Below are 23,641 nucleotides of genomic sequence, written 5' to 3' on the forward strand. Positions count from 1 at the left end.
ACTCTTTTGTTCAGAAATCATTTCTGCCTGAATTCCTTTCAGATTCTGATTACATTCCCTCTCACGTTTACCTCAGATTTTTTTGGAAGTTAAAAAAAAAATTCCCTTAATTGAGTAAGAGAATAGAAACCAAGGAATTCTTATCATTCTCATTTTCTCTGAGGTACTACAATTTGTCCCTTCTTGCTTAAAAAAAAAAAAAAAATCGATCTGTGTTAAAACATCCTAGTAAAGTGACTGAGAAATGCTTTATGTGGTAGGGAAGGAAAAGCTGGAGAGCTTTTGATTGTTAGGCTCTCCATTCTCAATTTCAGAGCAGTACTGATGAAAAGTCGCAAAAAGTTTACATACCCGTCATTTACATCTAGTTCATTCAGAGATTAGACCCCCCACCCCCAACATGTAAATAAAGTTTGCTAATTCCCTCACTGATCCAAGAAAAACATGTTTTTTGGGAAGGAGTGGCTGAATGTGGTTTTCTCATTCATAAAGTGGTATAAAATTAAACTGGATCCAATGTTGTGCTAGAACCATTTTAATATAATTATACATATCTGCCAAATCCAGGAAGAAAAGGTTTATGCATATATAACTTTTCCAGTTAACATCTGCAAGCATAAACAACGATGATCTCAGTTTATAAATTCATCAGGGTCAGAGCAATTGACCAATGTCTCTTTTACTGCTAGGCTTACCAACAGTAAAATAACAGATGAATTAGTGTCCTTTTGTTTCTCTTCTCTCACTCTCCTTGTCCAGAGACATTTTGTTGTAAAGTTTCAGTGCAGCTCACCTCCAGCCAAAGGTAATCTTTTTAGATAAGTACTCAGTTGCTCTGAATTTACTTATAATTATAACCTATTTAATCACAGAAGAACCCCTGCAGAGGTGGAGTTCAAGGTTGCATACAATAACAGGAGATCACAGTTTTGAAGTCTAGCACAGATTAAAAACCACAGATGTACCATTTATATAAGACACACACTGATTGTCTCTTAAACTACATATTGACTCCTTATGAACATTATTTTTTAAATAAAGTAGTGCATCTAGGACAATCAGTCGCACAATTCACACAGCCCTGAAAAGTTTTTCAGTGCCAACTACCAGTTGGTCATGAAACGTGAGTGAGCTTGAGACACTGTCCATTCCTAAGATTCAACCAAGGATTGGCTAAAACATTGGAACACCTCTGCTTAAGAAGGCTATGTCCTTCCCTCCTGTCCCTCACAATTTAGTTTTGTTTATTTTTGATGGTATTTGGTTGCACATGGCTAGAATTCTTTCGATCACTTTGCAAATCAGGAAAACCAATGATCTAAAACTATGACAGACTGGTTTGTCCATTTCAGGTTGCTGGTTGGTAGGCCCATCTAAGGCCTTTCCTTTTTCCTTCTATGCCTCCTGGGACATTGATCAGAAGATGAGTCTGAGCATCATACCATCTAACTCTTTTAACCAATGCCTGGCTAAAACTGGAATGTCCAGCCCAGTATATTTAAAAATCACCCACAAAAAGAGGTTCTACAGATCTTCACAAAACCTGGAATTTCCACGAGGATGTCTGATCTTTATAATCCAAGCAGTCAGCATTGAAGTTAAGCTTCCAGGAGGCAGTTTGGTCCTTATAATCCAAGCAATCAGTAGTCGAGTTAAAACCCAAGCTTGAAGCTCCATATCCCTGGGTGGACAGAGAAGCTGGGGACTGATTGAGATGGCTGGTGACTGCATTGGTACCCATGGGACTGAGTGTGGTCCCTGGTCCAGGAAGCTGGTGATGCATAGGGGTCAAATAAGATCCACAGTCCATGCCCCCAAAGTAGGAAGTTGAGCCAGCATATCCTTGACTATAACCTGAAGCCTGAGTATAGGTCATGGGGTAGGACCTCTGCATGCAGGAAGAGGAGGTGGACAAGGGATCTGACAGTGGGGAGATGGAAGCTGGGCTCCAGATAGACACAGGAGCACTGCTGCTGGAAATGGCCGGGACTGAGGTGCTAGAGGGGGGAGTGAACTGGCCACTTGTTCCACTCTCTGAACTCACTTCCCGAGCAGGAGATGTCTTCTTTTTGGCAGGTCTCACTTTGTTTTGACCTCCATTCTGCTGTTGTTGCTGCTGTTGGCGGCACTTAGCTCTTCGATTCTTAAACCATACCTTGAAAGGGAAAGAAACTTCTTTAACATGGTTTCAACAATTCCTTAAGGAAAAGACTCCCAGGTTATAAATCAGTCATAGAAGGACAGATGAGCTAAGGAAACAATCTCTCCTGCCACTGAAACCTCTCATATATGCTCCTGGAATTATAAGTTGGAGAGGTTCTATCTAAAAACACTTTACACCACTTTACTCCAAGCTCAAAACAGAAAAATTTAAGATACTCATCCAAATCATATGGCGAAAAATTCTCCACTGCACATTCCTATCTCTTATTTCACCTCAAATACACTTACACATAGACCCAGCTGTATTTTGGAACATTCTCACAATGGAATAGAATGTATCAGTGTCTTTGGAATGGGAACATAAGAGAAGGTAAAAATTCTGTTATATGCCAACAAGAGCAGCTTAAATTCAAATAGTTTACAGTCTATCTTCCAGGAAGCAACTGGTACTACGTAGGTTGGTTCCATCACTCTACTTTTTGTCTCTCCTAGAAAGACTCGGCAAAAGAAAGCTCCCAATAGAAATGACCCTGTTGAGGAAGAAAAGAAGGTCTGAGAGCCACTATTCGCCAAAACCTTCCTTATGGTAAGTGAAGTGACTTGTATATACTCTGCTTTGAGCTCAAGGACAGACTTCTCTCCTTGTCTCACGTCTGAGACTGAGGCTAAGCCTTCAGTGTAGTGCCACTGAGCACTTAGTTTGTCCCCAATATTATGTTTGTTGGACTGTCAACTTTGCCTCTGTGTGTAATTTTGAAAATTGTCTTTACCAGCAGCCTTTTTCATGTTCTGCAATGAAGGAGTTGTGTTTGTGTGTGAAGGGGCTTATCAGAGAAACTACTGGCATTTTCTGGGCAAAAGTCCTTAGTTGTCTTCTTGAATGAGCTCTCCATATGGGTATCTTAACTGTAGTAAAAATGGTGCCACCAAAGCTGAGCACAAATCACCAACCATTCAGAGTCATGGTGAAGACTTTAGTTCAGGCCTCACAAGTGCTAAAACTTCTTCTAGCCTACTTTGTAAAAGCCTTTTTTTGATTTGCAGTTCATGCTGTGTCCTAGCTGAAGGGAGTCCCAGGTGTATATATGGTTTAGGTGCTAAATATTCTTTCCAGAGAACTCTACACAGAGCTTGCATTCCAGAAAAGTTGGAGTTTACTTTCCTCTCCACTTTAAAGTCAAGTTATGGAAGATTAAGGGAAAGGGGGTAGGTATTACAGGGATATCATTTCGATATTTTATCTAAGTGGCTCAGATCTAGCAGATTCTGTTCAGTCCCTAATAAGTCAAAGAAAACACTCTCGTATTGTGCGATTTCTTCTACCACCCAAACTAATATATGACCTTGAGCAAGTCATTTCCTCTATTTTTTCATCTGTAAAAATATTGGGACTTTCCAAGAGCTAAGCTTCTTTTACCCCTAAAATTAGATGAGAAGGAGGGGGTAACGATTTCCAATAGGGGAAGGTAAGTATTAAAATATTATTACTATCTTCAAAACATGCCAAGGCTGGGCTTCTGTCCATCAAAGACCCAAGGGTTCTTGGACTGCACCCTATGACTGAAACTAAATCACCAGTCTTACCTTGTAACCCACCTGAACACCTTTGTTTATAGAATGGGGGAGGGGTGGAGGGACAAAAAGGGGCAGGAGGAGAAATCAGGCACTCAAAGGGCTTTGAGCTAAGAATTCACTGGCTTCTGGTGGAGGGTTTGGTTTCAAACCTCCCTTTGGCCTTCTCTAAGAGCTAGAACTCTCCTGGGTTCTTAGCATCTACTGTGCTGTTGGAGAGGGGGCACGGTCAGGAAGGATGGTTCTGTCTCCATCTGCCCTACCTGAACCCTGGACTCCGGCAAGTTGATTTTCAGTGCCACCTCTTCCCGCATGAAGATATCTGGGTATCGGGTCTTAGCAAACAGTGCTTCCAGCACGTCTAGCTGCGCTCGGGTGAACGTCGTCCTCTCCCGCCGCTGTTTCCGAGGGGTGGCTGCGGGACAAGAAGCCCAGGGCCCTTTAGGGTGGGGAGCAGTTTCTCAGTCACAGGGGTCTCTGTGGGTGTCCGACTCCCCCCACCCCCACACCGCACCACTTCCCTGGTCCTCGCTTCCTTTCCCCGTTCTCCCCAGGCCCTCCCAGACCGCATCCCTTCCCTTCCCTTCCAGGGAAGACCCCCCACTCCGCCTGACGTCGGAGATCGCTCTAGACAGAGCGTCCCTTCGAAAGCTAACAAAACAAATGAAATAAAAGAAGACAACACAACATCAACAACCAAGAACTCTCCCAAATCAAGCCCTAAACCACAACAGAAAAACTCCATTCCATGAGGTCAAAGGATCCCCCAGGAGGGGCAGCTCGAATTGATGGGGCAACTCTTGGTCTTGCCGAGAGATCCATGCTCTTTAGGACTCCAAGGGCCTTTGTTCCTCCAGCTTTAAAATGGGGACATATTTCATACGTGTCCTACATGGATTTTAAAAATCAGATCTGACCGGAAAGGAAAGCACTCGCACCTGGGTAAATCACACCTCTAGGGATTAGAGGCCAAGGGCCTGAAGGTCAGAGGGGAAGCCCCAGGCATATCGGGAGAATTTATGATGAGAAACCCGACTCCGCCAAGAGGGCACTTAATGTGAAATTGGAAATTGCCCAAATGATATGGGCAGTAGCCTTCCTCACCCCACTCCAAAGAGTGTCCCCTATTCACTCCAATTAAAAATACAAAGATGTGCTTTTTTCTACTCCTTTCCCCCCAGCCCCTGCCCTCTTTGGCAGATAAATAATACCCTGTGGCTTTGAGCTGCTTCTGGGAAGGAAAACCCAGTGGGGACCTCGAGTGGAGCTTGGGCGGGGGCGACAGGATGGCCAGCCCTGGAGCTCTGGGGGTAACCCGGCAGACCCGGCACAGGGAAAGGCAGGACAGGAGTGCCTCGGGAGTCACTTACCCGGGTAGCCCACCGAGGGGTGCAGCAAGTCCATGCCCGAGGTGGTCAGACTCAGCCCATTGACTGCGTAAGGCGGTTGCTTAAGATAAGACATCATGCTAAGGTTGTTTGGAGGCGCAAAGTCGGCCCAAATCCGGGGGACCCAGCCAGAAGGTCTCGCTTCACTTGGGGTGGACAGATTTAGGGTCCTTGGTGGGTGGAGTGGTGGAACTAAGGCAAAGCAAACAAATAAACAGAGGAGCTGGTTTACGGCTTCGTAGGATGCAGCCCTACCACTTTCCACCACTAACTTTAAAAAGAGCGGGGACTATCCAAGGCAGAGGCTTTTAAGAGCCTCTCCCCACCTCCCCTCTCCCCAGCTGCTCGAACTAGAGGAGAGGGAGAGAGACCAGATAAACCTGTCTTCCCCACCCCCAGCCTAAACTTTAAAAAAAAAAAAAAAAAAAAAGACCCGAAGAAAGCAATTACAATCTGCCTCCCCCACCCCTTCCGAACAAAACCCCACGCCTCCAAATGCACACATTGCATTCCTATCCCTACATTTGCATAGGACTCCTTGGCTGGCACTAGCTAATTGTCTCAAACAAAACTTGATTGGGGCCATTTGCAGAGACAAAGAACTCTTTGGCTAAATAAATAATGCTGATAACAAAGCCCATTGCTGAGAAACAAAGAAACAATTCAAGAAATCTACCTCTCCCCAGACTGTTGCCTTTCCAAGGCAGATTTTAATTATCTTAGCTTTTTACTACTTTCAACTGCTGCAAACCTAAAATGTCAGTGCATTTAACATCTAAAATACCAACTTGCTAAACAACAAACTTGAGAAAACTGCTCAACCACTATTATTCCACATTTGAAGCCATTTCCAGTAATCATTTTCACCTAATTAGTAGTGTGGGTAATTAGATTTCGAGGTAAGTAACAGATTTATTAGGGTTTTCGAGAACCTTGATTATATGTGTCTAAAGAACTAAACCTAAACAAACAAGTATTTAACTTTTAATCGACATCCATCAAATATTTAAACATAGTGCAAAAAAAGTCTTCAAGTTTGGCGCAGGGTTTGCTAGAAATTCTAAAGTAAAGTTAGAATCCCACCAATCAGATAATGACAGGCTCCCACATTTGCAAGTAGAAAGGGTGTGCATTTGTAGTGCAAGCCGCTTCCATGTTGATTTTGATGTGTGGAGGCTGCTGATCCTGCAGGAGGCAAATTTTCAGACATTTGGGTCCTCAGCAACTACAGCAGAGTTTCCTGTTAACTCTACCTCCTTTTTGCACATTTAGTTTTGAAGAAAGTAGATGCACAAAAAATTGTAAAACTAATAGAATTTCTTCCTACTTTTAAATTTCCTAAAATCCTATAAGAAAAAGAACTCAGAGGAGGGAAAGGAAGAAAAATAAAAGTTATTTATTTTATTCAGATGGGTATTTCTCACTCCTCCAAGAACAGGGATGCAAATGGAAGTTTATAGACTGGCTATTGCAATTCTGGCTTTTATTTTCCTAAAAAAAGGGCACTTATCCTGCAGAATCTCTACTTTGCAACTTTGACACTATGAGAGATTGCTCCAAAATGGCGGCTACAAGATTAGAAGTTCCTTCTTACTTTTACAAAGGTTCTACTGAGTTTTAAGGACTTTGGTTTTCATATTTACATTGCTTAAGATGTGGAGACACAAGGTTCCACAAGTACTGCAACTTCTGTTTTAAATTTGTAGCACAGCAAACAAACAAACAAAAATTCGTTTTTCCACCCTCAGATCTACTTTAATGTCATTTTATAAATGCCCTTGTTGGAGTTTATATTATCTCCATCAATAAAACTAATTTAGTTGCTCCTACAAAAAACTTGTTTTTTTCTCTTCGAGATACAGTTATTTGGAGGCTGTGAAAACAATATTGCTTTAAAATACAGTCATGCATTGGTTTAACAGCCTTTAAGCTGGAGTTCTTTCTCCTTTAATACAATCTTACTTATATTGGAAAGTTCTGAACTACTATAGAAACCATTAAAATCATATCATGTATACACTTGAGAAATATGGAAGCGTTCTTACACGCAAAGCTCTCACCCAATTAGAAATGCCTGACACATCATACATTAAAGTAGCACATTCCAACATAAAAAGCAGTTACAGACAGAAAGCACCAGGACAGAGATCCTTCTTGGAGCTCCTTTGCTCTACCATCGAAAAATGGCCAAAGTTCCCAGCATAGACTGTTATCGCATTTACTATTGGATACATCTTTAAAAGAAAAGGGAACAACAACAAAACCAAAGTACGACATTTTCTCGACAGCTAGCCTGGGTACGCGCTCTCTAAAGAGGAGGCCTTGGACCCTTCCATCTAACTTTCAAAGCCCTGCCAGGACGTCCGCCTTTCTCTCTTCCTTTGATAGGCCAGAAGGGGAAAAAGAAATCCCTTTGCAAAAATATAAGCCTCAAAACGACTACTCAGTAGGTGACCCTGGAAAATTCTTACCTAGAAGGAGCGGGCGGCGGTCGCGCGGCGAGTCCCCACAGCCGCTCGGCGCCCGCACCTCCGGGCGTAAGTGACTCGGTCCGGCGTCCCTGCCCGGCGGCCCCGTAGCCTCGCAGCCCCGGCGTCCGAGGTCCCGCTCGACTGCCTGCCTCGGGCCGTGCCGCCTTATATCTAACGGTCAATTCGTGCAATCTGTCGCTCCCCTCCCCCTCCCCCTTGTTTTTTTTTTTCCCCACATCTTCCAAGGAGCCCATCTACCAGTTGCTGTGCTCTCGCTCAATAATAATTACCTCGTCCGAGAATTAATTATAATAAATGTTTTCTTGATAAACTAACGAGATAATCCGAAGGGCACACGTCCCTTAATTACTGGCCGCCGTGCTCAGCTCTGCTTCTCGTCCGGGCTGATTAATTTTCTGCATGATGGAAAGGAAACAAAACTACGCGGACTGGCGACCGGCCTGCGGCTTGGAAGACAACGAAGTGGAAGAGGAGAAAGAAAAAGGAGATACGTGGGCAGCGAAGAAAACAGCCAACGCGGGCCTCCCTCCGGCGAACTCGAGTGAAAGTTTCTGGCCTCAGGGAATCAAACAACGCTGCCACCCGCGAGGGAGGGAGGAAGGAACGTGCCAAAAGGGTTGGCCTTGACTATTAATTATGGCAAGGAGAAAGCCCTGGTGTTAGCCCTGAGAGTGTCTACCTGCCTTTGGGGGGAGGAGTCTCCTGTCCGACTCCTCTCTAGTGCTAATAACTTTGGTGACGGGAATAACTCCCGAAACGAGCCGGAGGAATCCTAACCCTGAAGCTCTGGGGTGGAAAGAGAATTTCCTTTCAGGAGTGGTCTACCCGTTCCCTCCCAAGCAATGCACACTCCAGGGCCAGCGCAGCTCGGCCTTCGGTCCCCGCACCCTACTTCTGTCTGGGAAGGAGGAGAAAGACGCCTCGGCAGAATTTTGACGGGGTCTTGAGATTCAAAAAATGTGTCCTGAAACTACTGTGATCTCGAGTCACTTGAACGCATCAACACGAAGACTTCTTTGGAGTTTGCGGCGCGACTCGCCGCCGGTATCAGGTGCCGGCTGAAACCTTGAGCTGGTTCCCACCGGACAGACCGAGATTGGAGGCTGGGCCTCAGCGCCCGGCTCCTCCCGGCCCGACCCGGCCGGCGACGCCCTGGAGTCCCCGAGCCTGGGAGCCGAGCGCGCGAGCGCTCAGGCAGGCCTGGCCACTGCTCCCGCCCGAGCAAGCGGAGGGGCCGCCTTCCCACCGGAAGAATTCCAGTCCTCTGCCCCCCGCGCCCTCGGGCAGAGCAAGGGGCCACTCACCGCCGCTTCTGGCCGCCCAGGAGCGCGCCGAGGGCCGCGCCGGGCGGGCAGGGAACCATTCCCCGCAATCACGTTGTATAACGGCTCTTCCACGCTCGCACGGTCTGGGACCGCAACACACAACAGCCATAGAGGGGGGTTATGGCATTCCCGGGGCTCACCCCCTTCCCAGGGCGGGAATGGTGTTAAGAAAGAAAAAGGAGATTTGGAGGCCCTCTTCGGCCGAGAACCTTGGTGAGCTGCCCTTGGCTAGGGGAGAGGGGGCCGAAAAGAGCGAGCCGCGAGCGTCGGGACAGACGAGATGCGAGCGCTCTCTGTCTCCTCAGTTGTCCTGTCGGGTTTCCTCTCGCGTTCATTATGAGCAGGCAGGGGCTCGAGCTTCGGCTCCGACCCGCGGAGAACCGAGCTTCGGGCGCCCGGGCCCTGGGAGGCGCCCAAATTTTTACTATTATTATTATTACTATCATTCATCCATCCATTCATCCTTCTATCCATCTTGCTACATCTGCATCTTTTTTGACTAGGACTCTGAAAACGTCCTTGGGATCAACAAATGTCCCCAACTACATCTGATGGTCAAAACGCAAAGATGGCAGGGAGAAGCCCAGAATGAGCGTTGACATAAAACAAAACCACAAACAACCTCTCCAAAATACCCCACGTTAGATTCGCAGGGTTTCCACGATGTTTTGCTGAAGCAGCGACCCAGGAGCGCGCTCCCTCCCTTCCTCTCACTCTGGTCCTCATCTCTAGATTACAAATTTTTCACAATGATCATTATTAGACCTCAAAATTTTGCAAGGGAAAAAAATACACCAGATTTCAGAACTCCACATTTGCAGAGGTGCATTGGTCGGTCTATTGGAGGTAATGGGGTGATGGTAGACAGAGGGACATATAGATATGGTTATAGACAGACAGAGAAGACAGGGGACTCTTACCTTACAGCCACATGGGAGGTTAAAAAAAAAATCAGGTTATCCTTCAAAATTCCAAATAGCCAGCTATCCTAAAAGAAATCAAGAGTATTGAGTTAAAAACCTTGCAGTCTAAACCCTTCCATGAAAAGTCAAACACAACGAAAAAATTTTTTCTAAAGAGCAGAAAACGAGGAAAGTCACTCGAGTTCGAAATGCGCGTGGGCCCCTCTGTGATACATACAAAGTAGACGTGATGAGGGCTTCTCTACCGATTTTTATTTTTAATAACAGTGGAGGCTGAGTTGGAGCTGAGGTCGGTTCCGCTCTCAGGGAGATTTGCTGAGAAAGCGCCTCTCTGGCAACTTTTTGACGCAAACTCTCCAACCAATGGCAGAGAGAGAATGATTGACACATCTAAGCCAGAGGGAAAATAATAAAAACACACAACAGGGGGAGGAAAACAGGCTGCTGCTGCACGGGGGGACGAGCAGGCAACAAATCCAGGCCTCCGACATTACCAGAATGTTCTTAAAAGGCACTGGGCTCTGCTTAAAATATACATTATGGGTGCGTGCGAACTTATTGTATAATTAAAATGATGGACAAGGAGGCTTCTCCTTACCTTCTCCTCTTCTTCCGTTCCTACCTCTTCTGCCCCCCCTCCCCGGGCCTTTTGTTTTTGCTTTTGTTTTAGGGAAGACGAGAGAGAAAGGAAACCCATTCATTCTAAGATGGAAAGATAAAAATATTTAAGTCAAGGTTGGAGAAGGGTGAGGGTGGGGGATAACTGGGTTATCGCATTCCAAGCTGGCAATAAGTGTGGAGAACAGACACAGAAATCTAGTGAGACTGAAGCTTAAAAAACACGACTTCATGGTCTCACACAGGGTCAGACTAAACTAAGTGTACCGGGAAGGATGAAGAAAGGAGGCCTGTGAATGAGGCGTGAGCGTGTAGGCAAGAGAGATGCAGACCCCGAAGTCCAAGAACAAACTATTTTCAAAACTCAGTGTCTCTTCCACTCTTTATGCCCCTAAAAACATCTCCGGCCCGAAGCGAGAGACCCGGGCTCCTGGTTTTCCGCACCGGATTTTTAGAGTTTTAAGAAGCCCAAGGCGACCTACAGAGAACAGGAACCCCAGCATCTAACCCCAGGACGGGTTTGGGGGGCAGCAGGACCCAGGTCAGGTCTAGGGGGTGTGAGAGTGGTGTTGGCAGGATAAGTGGGGAGGGACCAAACGTGGGAGGCCCACGATGGAAACAGTTCCTGTGTTAAAACGAACGCCACCCCAGCGCCAGCCGCGGCGGGGCCTGGAGCTAACTGAGCCCGGCGGCCCGAGCCCAGAGGCTGGAGAGTGTCAGCACCCGGGGACCGCGCCGCAGAGAGCGAACCCCAGCCCAACTTTTCCTCCTGGCACAGAGCGCTGGTCCAGACCGCTCGCAAACAGAGCGGAGTCCCCAGAAAAGGATAAACGGATTGGGCGTGGGGGGGGGGGGCACCAGTGGACCGGCTGAGGGTGTGTGAAAGGCAGGGTAGGTGGGGGTGGAGAGCAGAAGACAGTTCCTGCCTCACAACTCCCAAAGCCCGAAAAGAAATATAGAATCTCTTCGTAAACACCCTCCCACCTCCAACCACGCCACCACGGCAAGTGGGCCCAAAGAAACAGCTCGCTGCTTTTAATTTGGGGACCTATGTTAATGAAGTTGGTAATTAATTCGTCGCTTTGTTGTCGGTTCTTATACTGTATGTGTAATCAAATGTGGCCGTCCTTGGGATTTACAGCAATTAACGAATTACGAGAGTGCGCACGAGGCAGCCAGCGCTCCGCAGCCGGGCTGGGCTCCGACTCCGGCTCGGCCTGGGGCTGGGCAGTCGGCGGCCGCGGCCAGCCTCGCAGATATCTCTAGAGCTTTGGGCCCCGGGTCCCCACGAAGCCTCGAGCGGCCTGGGGTCTGCCCATCTCCTCCCGGGCCCTCTGCGACCGCTCCAGTCTGAAGGGACCCATTGGCTGTCGCGTTCCCTGGAGTCGCGACTTTCTGGGGCCCCGGGCTGGGGGGAGGGTGAGTACAGACCTTTTTTCTCACTCCGCCCCAACTGTACCAAAATGCTTGGCGACAGCCCCGAGGCCTTTAGTTGAGGAGGGGGTGCGACAAATGCCCCAGGTGGTCTGCCCGGTGCGGCGTGGGTGGGGAACGCTGGGCCAGAGTCACCATGCTTTCGATGAAGGAAGGGCAATCCACCCCGACCCTCTGAGCCAGAGTGCCTTTCCTATCCCAAGAAAGGACAGTGCTTCCCTCAGTTTGATCACAATGACCTTTAAAGCAACAAAGAGCGAAAAAGAAAAATGGACGTTGAGGGTCTAATAGAGGGGAAGAGTGGTGGGGGAGGCCTTGGGGAGAGTGGGGGTGGGATGGGGTGGAGAGATATCAAACGCGCGTTTGTGATGTCCACAAAGTGAGTGAAAATTTTTAGACTGGGCGATCTATCTGCTGTGGGATCCGGAGTCGTGGGAAACTCCTCCAGCCCGATGTCCTCTCAGATGGCGGGGACAACTGAATCTCCCTGAAAATTCCCCCGTTCTGTTTGACAGGGCAGATTTCCGCGCCGTGGGGGCGTGGGAGGGCTTTTTCCTTTCCCGCGGTCCAGAGCAGACAGCTCCTGCTTCTCCTTTGCCCTCTCGTCTAATAACTTTTGCCGAAATGCGTGGCCAATAAACCACGAGTTGGAAATGGACAGTGTTAAATAAACAAAGGTCTCTTTAAAATTCTCATCCACTTCAGATGTCTAAAGTAAGATTGTGATGATTTTGTCACGGTTTGGTAAATTTACCCCTTTAAGAGGCTTTCATAAATCCCAGAACACACCTTCAGCCAGATTTGAATATAGATTTAGGTTTTAAAACCCAGAAGCTGGAAACACTGCTTTATCAAAGAGAATTTCCCTTTAGCTTAGCAATGTGCTGAAGCTCTTAAAAGATTGGATCTGAGAGAGAGAGAGAGAGAGAGAGAAAGAGAGAGAGAGAGACAGACAGAGAGGAGAAGGAGAACTAGACAGAAAGAGGCAGACGAGGAAAAAAGACTTTCTTTTTCTTTCTAGAGGAATTCTGCCCAGACCCAGCAGCAGTTGGTAGCAAGCAAGCTTTCTCCTGGGTGTCTCCTGGAAAAGTTGCAAAATTGCTCTTCACCTGTAAGAACATGCTCTTTATCTTCCAGTCTCTTCTTGTCAATTTGGAAACTGCAGACAGCCTGGCTCAGGTACAGTTCCCACAAACCCCACTCTAGGTCAGGACAAAAGCCACTGGCTTTGAGGGAAGGGGGGCTGGGCTGCTGTACCGAAAACCTTAGACACTTGGTGGGAGAAAAAGACTCCTTGGATGAAAAGTCTAACCCAATTTTCTGTAAGTCCTTCAACTTCCGATATACTTAGTATGTGATCATTTTATATTCTCTGATGATGTTTAACTTTTTTTTCCTGTGTCCTCGGTCTTAAATTTTGTCTTCTATGAATCTGACTTACAGTAGCACGCTTTATATTTTCAGGTAATTTTCATTAATGAGAGGATGTTTTTTAATTGTCATGTATAATTACCTTGCTATGAATGTAAATATTCAGAAGCAAATTAAGAAAAGCAATGCATGGGGAATCAAATTATTTGTCAGAGCTTGCGTGCAGTTTCCAAAATATGGCCGATACTCATATTTTGAAATCTAGACTCATGTCTGGTGGGCTCACATTCTCCACTCCACATGCCAGCCCTCTTTTAAAATATTCCAAACTTTCCTCCAAGTTTATTAAGTACGGTGGTGTGGAGGGAGTGAAGGAGTGGGAGGAGAAAAGAGAGAGATCGCAGGATTCTTTCAGGCTAATTAAAAAAGAAGAAGAACAAAACCCGTATTCCGTGAGAACACAGCTCTCAGGGGGAAAGGAACCAGTTAGACTCCCTGAACACTTACTTCAGAAATATGAAGATTAATTTCCAATCTTTTCAGTGATTCAGTGGACAGTGGGGGACCACATCTTGCCTTAGAACTGCCACAATATTTAGGAAAAAAAGTCATTTTTCATTAAGTTTTTAAATATGTCTTTATTAAAAACTTTGACAAGATTAACTTTAATTAATTTTTAAATGAGAGTTAAAGATTGGTGGTGCAGGCAGAATTGGGGTGAAAATAGAAGGCAACAGATCACTTATGAATTAAGCTTAGGTCGCTTATTCCCTGCATTGCTCTTGCCTCAGAAAAGAGGGTAGGGGGAAAGAAACGACTTCAAAGATAGGATTGTGCTGTCCTGATAAAAGAGTCGGAGGCAAATTTCAAATGCAAAAAAAGGGGGGGGGGACCATGTTGTTCCGGAATGAAACGGATTAAGATTGTGTGACAAGTGCGAGATGTGGGGCTGTGAGACATTTATGAGCTGAGTGTGAGCTGGGAACTATGCGCCTGTCCCTGAGCATGTGGGGACCAAGGGTGTGTGCAGAGAAAGGTTAGGGTGGGAGATTGGAAGGGCATGTGTGATTGTGAGAGCAATGTGAGGGGTGTGAGTGTGGGTTTGGGTGTGTTAGGAGAGTGTGGACGGGAATGTGGGAATGTGGATGGATTATTGAAGGGTGGTAGCTGTCAGTTTATATAATTTTCATCTCTTGGTCCTGAAGTTTCCTTGAAATCAATTCTACAGCAGGCAGCAGCCTTGAGCTTACAGAGCTGATATAAAACAACCATTACAGTCCAATATCTTGCCTGTTTGCAAACTTCATTTAAAACTGGGGGGGAAAAGACCCAGGAATGGTTTTGTAAGAAAGGAAAAAAAGAAGAAAAGAAAACCACAGTGAAGCTTTAAACTAGTTTGGATAAATCTCTAATCTTTTATTTGTAACCTTTTACAAGCTTTATTTCCCGTATATGAAAAGCTCCTTTTATATGGGCACGACAGACTTTTCCTTTGGATTTTTAATTAGAGCCCATCAATTGTAGCCATATTTAAGAATCAATATAAAGTAATCCTTCGAGATGGGATAAGGTTTTAATCGAAAATCTAATTCCCCACTCTTTGCAGATCATTTTAAGGGGCTGGATGATTTAAAAAAAAAGTTCAATTTTTAAAAGACATAACACCTAAAACGTGGAAAAGATCATGTCTGCAAAATAACCAACTGATGTTGCCTTACAAAGAAAAAAAAAAGTCTGGCTGTTGTTGGAAACTTTTTTCTTCTATTTAGAAGAATTTGACTTATTTTTTCTCAAACACTATTCTATAATGTGGCTCCTATGAGAGTTTGAATGGGGAGAGAAAAAAAAGGGTTTGTCTATAATAGCATTTCATATGCAAAAGATACTAACTTAAATTTTTTTATTAACAAAGAAAACATAGATCTTGACAGATCCTTTTCACTACAGGCTCCCCAGTTCCCAAGATTAGAAAATGAATAATACACACTTTTCATTTTTGTTCAGTGATACAAGCTTTCCACTTTCATATCCTGGAATAAACATTTCTGACCAATTTTTAAACTTCAACATTAGAATTTTGTGATTTTTAATTTCTTACAGTAAATGAAAAGTTGCTTATCACAAAGGCATAGAATTTTAAGCAGTTCTGCTAGAGTGACTAGCTTTCAATTTGTCTTTTTTTTTTTAAGAAGAAATATGAAAGCAAGGAAGAAAACAGATAAACAAAAACTAATTGTAGGTGCACAGCCCAGATATTTTTTTGCCTGTTAATGATCAAACTGATGTATTTGTTCAAAGACTGCATGTTATCTAAATGTGCATAGTCCATTTTCAAAAAACCACGGCTTTAGTTTAAGATCTGCAAATTATCTCTAAACTAGAAGGGATCCCTCCAAAAGTTTGTAGGCATATTTTTCAGTGACTGACTTGTTTTTGCTATATCTGTTAAGTGCATTTGAAAAAAAAAAAATGAACTTGTCGTATTTGCTTTTTGAAATCTGAATGAAGTGGGTTTGGACATATTTGATACTCATGCTTTCCTTTTATCTCCAGAAATTTCAATTTATTTAAAAGCCTGGTGCTTAATGCACTACTCGGCCGCATAAATTTTAGAGAAACTCTCTTGTATTTCTCCGTAATCGTGTCTAATGAAAACCTGGAATTTTCCTTCATTTTAAAAAAAGTGAAAATATAATGCATCTTCATTAGGAAAATTGACTGCTGTGCTCACGACAGTTCTTAATTGAAAAGGCAACCTATTTTAATGGTGTGGTTGAGAAGAAGATTACATACTTTATCCAAACACAAAGACAATTAATAATGAGAAGCAGGCAGCTGCCATTAACTCTAATGCAGTTGCATCAATGTCAGTGAAAACTGCTCATACCTGAGATAGAGAGTGCAAACTCTCCTAGCTCCCTCCTTCCCCGATTCACCCACTCCTTAATTTGGATTTCTTAATGTGCAAGCGCCAGGGCCGCCTGTGAACAGTTAGGCTAGTTTTGGGCAAGTGCGGCGCGGGGCCAGGCGCCCCTTCCCGCGAGTCGTGCGGTCCCGGGACGCGCCGCCTGGCCGGAGGCGCCAGGGCCACCGGTGTCTGCGCGCAAACCCGAAGCCCTCCCGGTTGCACACGGAGACGCGTGAGGACTGCCGCAGCCCCCGCGCTCAGAAAGGTTTGGAGACCTGGAGCCACCTGGTGCATTTTGAAAAGTTTACCTAAAGGGACAGGGCAGCCTCGGCGACTGGGCTCTGCTTTGATTCACTTACGGAAAAGTCGTGGCGAAAAAAAAAAAAAAAACTTTTAAAATTGAGAGTTTGGGGTGGAGGTGGGGCGTCTGGGCGCAAATGGTCATCCGGCGGATCGAGCAAGTTTGCCAAAGCGCCCCCTCTACAACTCGGGCCAGGAGAGCAGGCGTGCGTGTGCGCGTGTCCGTCTCTCTGTGTGTATGTGTGTGTGCTCGCGCGTGCGTGTGTGTTAAAGCAGGGGAAGCCCAGCCTTTCCTAGGTTCGAGCACACTCCGACTTCAGACTGGGAAATGGGGAGGAGGAGGCGGCCACCTCTGGTCTTTTCCTTTACACGGCGAGGCGCGGCCAACTCAGGCTGTAAGCCGGCCGCCTCGAACCCAGGGCTGCGAGCTGCCCAAGTCAGCGTGCGAAGGGAAGACCCCGGGATCCCAAGTCTTGGCGCTGAAAGAGCGGCGGCGCCCTGTGCCAGGCGTGGCTCTGCCGCGGGTCGAGCCTGGTGCTCCGGCGCGCGGGGACCTGAGGGCGCGGTGGTCTCTCGCCGTCCCCAAGCCCCGGGGACTGCTACAGGTTGGGGAAGGGGAGATCACAATTGGGGTTTTTACGAGGTGTACTGGAGCCCTCGAGGGGCTAGACGCCTGCTGCTGGGTGTCCTACAGCCCCTGGAACTCGCTCAGCCCCTGTCCCATCCCCAGCGTTGGCTGCCAGCCGGAGGCTCGGGCGATTAGGGGAGGCGGCACTCCACGGTCAGTATCACTGTCCCCCTCAATGTGGGTTAGGGGGCGCTCAGCCTATCAGGTCTCCTCTCTTCACCAAACAATTGGGAGTGGGTCTCGCTTCTTTGGGGAATTCTGGAGGCTTCTCACCTTGGCCAGCCACACTGGGTGCCAGGAGAGATACACCGCCGGGGTCTACGCCGGTGGGAGGTGCCTGGGAGGGAGGAGGGTAAGCAGACCTCCAGGGCTGCCAGGAGGACGCTCAACTGGACACAGGCCTTTCCCTTGAGGGAAACTTCCTCCCACAAATGCACACTTCTGTCTGTAGCCCCCAGTGCCCCTGGGCCAGCCTTGTTATCCCTCAATCATTCACACCCCACTTTCCCTCCTGTGTCCATCTATTCATCTACAGACTTCCTGCAGTGGAGTTCCTGTCTCAGTGGCTCAGTGGTTAATGAACCCGACTAGTATCCATGAGGACTCAGGTTCCATCCCTGGCACTGCACAGTGGGTTAAGGATGAGGCGTTGCCATGAGCTCTGGTGTAGGTCGAAGACGTGGCCGAGATTCTGAGTTGCAGTGGCTGTGGTGTAGGCTGGCAGCTACAACCCTGATTCAACCCCTGGCCTGGGAACTTCCATATGCTGCAGGTGTGGCCCTAAAAAAAAAAAAAAAAGACAGACTTCCTGCAGAGTTGCCTTTTTTGTGATGCTGCCCACAGGTTAGGGGAGTCTCTGGAAGCCTCTGAAAACAAGCAGACTTGGAGTGTTCCCTGAAGCCCCAGACTCCTCCTTTTCCCTCCCACAAGAGAGGTGGACCTCTAAAGCACTGTAAACTTCTTTTGATGGGAGCTAGCTATCAGCTGCTTGTTATGGTCTAGGGACCTTCTCCCCTCCTCCTCCACCTCATGCTGTATGATGTATGTGCAGCTTTTCCTGTTCCTTTGGACAGACGACAAAACTTGAAGTACTCCAGTTACTATTTACCAGATAAGCCTTGGTTTCTGCTATGGTGAGTTCGTGTATGTCAGCTGGGTATCAAGGGAGAGACCATGTCACCAAGACCAGTAAGAGATGGTTCGATTCTTGGGATAGCATGAACCTTAGATGGAATGCTTGCCCAACGACATAAGAGTAACAACAGACTAACTTGTATTTGTGGATCTGTTTCTTGGCATTTGACATGTGGATGCTGGAGGCATCTTTATTAGCATGTGTGTGACTTTGGATGGAAACTCAATAATGACATTCCTAATTATTTATTGAATACCATTTAAGCTAGTTCAGCAACAGACAGTAGCTCTTAGCCTAAATGGCGGGTTTCTGGCAGCTTATTCAACTAATGAACAAGCAAAAAGCGAAAGATATAATTGCATTCAATACTTAGCTTCTGAATATGACAGAGTCACAACTTAAGAGACACACAGACCACACCAAAAGTAGATGGTAAGTTCTGGGTTACTTTTTGAACAGCAGTTTCCTTCTGGTTTTGCTCTCTTGTATTTGATACATAAAATAGGTCAAAGAAACACAGAAGAAACAGGCATGGTTTACAGATATTGAATATCAATAGAGTTATAGCCCTGAATTTATTCTCACTTTTTCCTACTATTTCAGTAAAAAAAAAAAAAGAAACAGAATAGCAGAGCTCTCGCTGTGGCACAGGAGGTTAGGGGTCCAACTACAGTGGCTGGGGTTGCACTTCGATAGTGGGTTGATCCCTAGCTGGGGGAACTTCTGTATGCAGTTACAGCCAAAAAGCAAACAACCCCCAGGAGTAGCAAAGGCCTAGGTGAAGTCTTTTTCTAACAGACATTCTGTAGACACTAGATAGTCATCAAGGAATAGGTCACCTCAAGTAAGCCTGTTTATGATAAAACCCTTGGAGGGAAACCAAACAATTTCATCATCATTAAATATTTTTAAATGTCCTGATGGTTGACATTGGTTAGATACAACTGCAGTCAATGCTTGAGTCTTCATGAAGACATTCCTATAAAAGCAAAAAATACTTTACATTGCAAAATTAACAATTTACATAGTCTTAAATCCAATTGTGCATTTGGATCAGTTTGGTCCATCAACCAACTTATTCACACATAGCAGGATGGATGAATATTTTTCATGTGCAAAATTTTCTATTGGAATTTCTGATTTCTCTAAAGATGTGCAATTATCAGAGTTCCTGTCCTGGCTCAGTGGTAATAAACCCGACTAATATCCAATCCATGAGGATGTGGGTTTGAACCCTGGCCTCGCTCAGTGGGTTAAGGATCCCACTTTTTGCCATGAGCTGTGGCATAGGTCGCAGACGCAGCTCTGATCTGGCCTTGCTGTGGCTGTGGTGTAGGGCCGCAGCTGCAACTCCATTTTGACCCCTCGCCTGGGAACTTCCATATACTGTGGGTTTGGCCCTAAAAAAAATTAATTAATAGATGTGTGATTATCAATCCAGGAAGTCTCCAGAGCACAAGTATTTTTTTAAAAAGTTGATTGTTAACATGAACTCATATTCATTCATTTGTTTATTCATTCAGCAAACATATTTAGGGACCTACTATGCAGTTGTCAGGAGTTTATGCCTGGAGAATCATGCTCAGGACCAGAAACTAAATTAATTTTTTTCCTCGTTCAAAGCAGAATCAAATAGTTATAAAAAGAATTCGATCTAAAACTTGACATTATTCACTCCCTTCTAGAAAATTCACCATCCCAAATATGAGGGCAGAAATCGTCTTGATTTTTCTATTTTCTAGAGAATAGAAGATTCTCAGGGACAAAAATTAAGCATGAAGAGATTTGTCAGTTACTCAAAGTTGTACGTACTTGTGTTGATCATCCCCAGCAGTGTTCCTAGGGAAAGCTGTAGGAGTTGTTTGCATTAAATGACAAAAGTAGATGACTCTTAATGTTCCAGTTTGATTTGTTTCTAAAAAATAAAATCAGAAGGGAGTTCCCGTCGTGGCGCAGTGGTTAACGAATCCGACTAGGAATCATGAGGTTGTGGGTTCGGTCCTTGCCCTTGCTCAGTGGGTTAACGATCCGGCGTTTGATCCAGCGTTGCCGTGAGCTGTGGTGTAGGTTGCAGACGCGGCTTGGATCCCATGTTGCTGTGGCTCTGGTGTAGGCCAGTGCCTACAGCTCTGATTCTACCCCTATCCATATGCCGTGGGATCGGCCCAAAGAAATAGCAAAAAGACAAAAAATAAAAATAAAAATAAAAATAAAATAAAATAAAATCAGAAGGCAACCGAGTGTACATTTTACTTTTTTTATTTTTTATTTTTATTTTTTATTTTAACATTTTACTATATATTTGGACAGATTATGTGCTCTTAAGTAGAAGATAATTTTTTATTTTATTTTTAAATTTTTTTGTTTTTTTATTTTTTAAAATCTTTTTGCCATTTCTTGGGCCACTCCCGCAGCATATGGAGATTCCCAGGCTAGGGGTCTAATCAGAGCTGTTGCTGCAGGCCTACCAGAGCCACAGCAACATGGGATCCGAGCCGCATCTGCAACCTACACCACAGCTCACGGGAACGCCAGATCATTAACCCACTAGCAAGGCCAGGGACCGAACCCACAACCTCATGGTTCCTAGTCAGATTCATTAACCACTGAGCCACGATGGGAACTCCAAGATAATTTTTTAAATGCGAATAAACACAAGCTTGAGATTTACCTCTATCCAGTATCTAGAGACTATATGTGTGTGTGACATCATTACATTTTTATCTTATTTCTAAGAGAATGAAAAAAAAGTATTCACAATAATTATAATAAGAATTACTTTTTAAGTCTCGTTTTCTGGGCTAGACGTAGTCATTGCCTATTTATTTGTTTGTGTTTGGCTTTTTAGCTTCAACTACTTGTGAGACCTTGAAGTTGATGGATTTTATTTCCCTGCGAATTTAGGATTTCCACAGTAACAATTTACACTCAAATACAAAGTCTTATAAAGACTCTCTTTTCCTTCCTATTCCTCTTGTTTTTTTTCTTTCTTTTTAAATGGCGGTGCCCGTGGCGTGTGCAAGTTCCCAGGCCGGGGATGGAATTAGAGCCATAGCAGTAACACCAGATCTTTAACCTGCTTCGCTCCACAAGGGAACTTCCTCTCCCTTCTTCTTAATTTGCTGTCCATTCATAAAACAGAAATTCCATGGATTTTTCCATTGGTCATTGATGGAGTTATTGGCTGTGCTCAAATGATAAATTAGAACTGAGTTTCCATAGAGGTAGACAGTGTAGGAGTTCCCTGGTGGCCTAGTGGTCTCAGATCCAGCATTGTTACTTCTGTGGTTCTGGTTCCATCCTGGGAACTTCCACATGCCATGAGCACGGCAAAAAAAAGTGGTCAGTGTATAAAGCCTCCCTTTTTTTCTGATGAATTCTAACAGGAGGAATTAAATGCTGCCTCTTATAAAGCAAACTTACGATCTTTGCCTTGTCTGGACCCAGTAGAGTCTTTGATCCATCTCTTCACCAGTAGTTATTTTACCTTTTTTTTTTTTTTTTTTGTCTTTTTTTGCTATTTCTTTGGGCCGCTCCCGTGGCATATGGAGGTTCCCAGGCTAGGGGTCGAATCGGAGCTGTAGCCACCGGCCTACGCCAGAGCCACAGCAACACGGGATCCGAGCCGTGTCTGCAACCTACACCACAGCTCACGGCAACGCCGGATCGTTAACCCACTGAGCAAGGGCAGGGACCGAACCCGCAACCTCATGGTTCCTAGTCGGATTCGTTAACCACTGCGCCACGACGGGAACTCCTATTTTACCTTTTAAGTGTGATTTCAGAGTCATACATACATAGTTTGTAGTCTGTAGAGAGACCATATTCATTAATATCTGTGGTACAAAGTGTTTAGAAGGTTGCTTTTTTTTAAAAAAAAAAACCTAAAAACATCTGAAAAATGCACTATTTACTTTCCAAATTTGGTCTTTTTAATTTCCTTTACAGCTAAGAGGATATGAGAACCCTTTTGTTCTAGAGCTGCCAGTTCTTGTGTTCAAAGTGTTTGTTTGTTCCAGGGACTGCACTTATGATTTTAAAGTGCCATGAATTCTTCAAACTAAGCCCCTATAGTCCTTATACCACCTTGCCAGATTAGATTGAAATCTTGAGGAAGAAAAAAAAAGTTTCCATGAGATTAGGTAGCTATTCATATTATAAATATGACTTTATTAAATTTAACTGGCAAAGAGATCTGTTGCAAATAAAGAAGGTGAAAATGCAGGCCTAAAATATCTAGGGCTGAAAATAGAACATTTAATTTCTGATTCTCTCTGCAGGTGGGGTATGAAATAGAATGCTAGTGTTGCTGCTGCCAGAATGCTCGCCTATTTTTACACTTTCATAAGGCATGGGGCAATGGAAAGGACTACTTCTTGAAGTACAATAGGGATTATGTAGATATTCATTACATTTAAGGAGGGCAGTAATTGCTTTATAGAAGTTTGTGAGTCTCTTGATGTCAAAAGGTATGTGAGAAAGATGGTAACGAAAAGAAGATGAGAATCCAGACACTCCATCCATAGCCTTACCCTGTGACAGACCCAGAGGCAACTCCAAAGCCACCAGAGCAACTGCCTTTTCAGTTTGCCAAAGAGCCAGATGCTGTTGCTTGGAAGAATCTCCTCCACAGCTTGATGTCTGGGTCCTGTGATTGCCATCCAAAGAACAGTGGTGGGGCATGCTGGGATGAATGCAATCCCAGCATCCCACTACAGTGTTTGCCTTTTTTAAAAAAGGAGCCATTTTAAGCTAAGTAAGTTTTTAAACTCACATGTCATTTTTGCAAGTTTCAAAAGGAAATTGGAGAACAATAGTACAAATGAGGGATGCATATATGAGAAAAAAATCCTCTTAAACTTTATTTTGCTTTTGGGTCATATTTAATTATCCCACAAAGATTGGGACATTTAGAAGAGACAAAAGACCATCCACCATTCACAGTGATGAAATAAAAATCACTACAAGCTAGAAGAATGGTGATGCAGAGAGTATTTATTATTTATGTTTTTAACTATGATCATTTATAATTTATTTATGTGAAATAAAAGTAAGATACTTAATTTTGCAACAGAATTTTGATTGTGGCTGCCATTGAACATGTGTTGAAGTAAAAAAGGCAATGAGAAAAATGATAAGGAACATTGAAGGGGAAGAAGTCATGCCTGACTGTCTGATGAGTCACTGACATTGCTTCTTAAATATCAGCAGAATTGTTCTATGAAGCAACAGCCCTCCTTTTCAAAATGTGTGTTAATATCAGCTATGTTGTAGCTAAGTGAATAACAGCTGCTGTGTATTTTTGAGTCGTTCAGACCACTTCAACAAATGAATGTAATTTCATTCCAGTGTACAACCAAAGTCTTTGCTCTTTTTGTGTAATC

The 23,641-nt window shown here is 44.8% G+C and overlaps 1 protein-coding gene and 1 long non-coding RNA gene across 19 annotated transcripts in view; one reads left to right on the forward strand and one right to left on the reverse strand.

Annotated features, from left to right (window-relative positions):
- LOC102161687 (uncharacterized) overlaps positions 1 to 23,641 on the forward strand; it is a 308,192-nt gene that overhangs the window by 5,913 nt on the left and 278,638 nt on the right. For 7 of the 12 annotated variants that reach the window (XR_014819659.1, XR_014819669.1, XR_014819665.1 and 4 more), the window contains exons 2-3: positions 2,656 to 2,749; positions 12,937 to 13,094. This is a non-coding gene — a long non-coding RNA (uncharacterized LOC102161687). Of the gene's footprint in view, positions 1 to 2,655; positions 2,750 to 12,844; positions 13,095 to 13,124; positions 13,238 to 16,321; positions 16,460 to 23,641 lie in introns of those variants that run through there. The other 5 variants (XR_014819671.1, XR_014819664.1, XR_014819663.1 and 2 more) reach the window with 4 other exon arrangements.
- OTX2 (orthodenticle homeobox 2) lies at positions 520 to 10,180 on the reverse strand. 7 transcript variants are annotated; one of them, XM_021102512.2, is made up of 5 exons: positions 10,081 to 10,180; positions 9,861 to 9,928; positions 5,106 to 5,315; positions 3,999 to 4,150; positions 520 to 2,155 (listed from the first exon to the last, which is right to left on the reverse strand). In XM_021102512.2, exons 3-5 carry the CDS (start codon positions 5,200 to 5,202, stop codon positions 1,535 to 1,537), a joined length of 870 nt encoding a protein of 289 aa, XP_020958171.1. In that variant the 5' UTR covers positions 5,203 to 5,315; positions 9,861 to 9,928; positions 10,081 to 10,180; the 3' UTR covers positions 520 to 1,534. The 7 variants fall into 7 exon arrangements, with proteins under 7 accessions (XP_020958171.1, XP_020958123.1, XP_020958180.1 ...); XM_021102464.2 differs by having other exon boundaries at positions 3,999 to 4,174; XM_021102521.2 differs by having other exon boundaries at positions 7,885 to 9,928.

This window comes from Sus scrofa, chromosome 1, assembly GCF_054392235.1.
Source record: "Sus scrofa isolate SSC_HxYL_T2T_F1_AM1 chromosome 1, Sscrofa_HxYL_maternal_Yorkshire_Landrace_v2.0, whole genome shotgun sequence".
Classification (NCBI taxonomy): Eukaryota; Metazoa; Chordata; class Mammalia; order Artiodactyla; family Suidae; genus Sus; species Sus scrofa.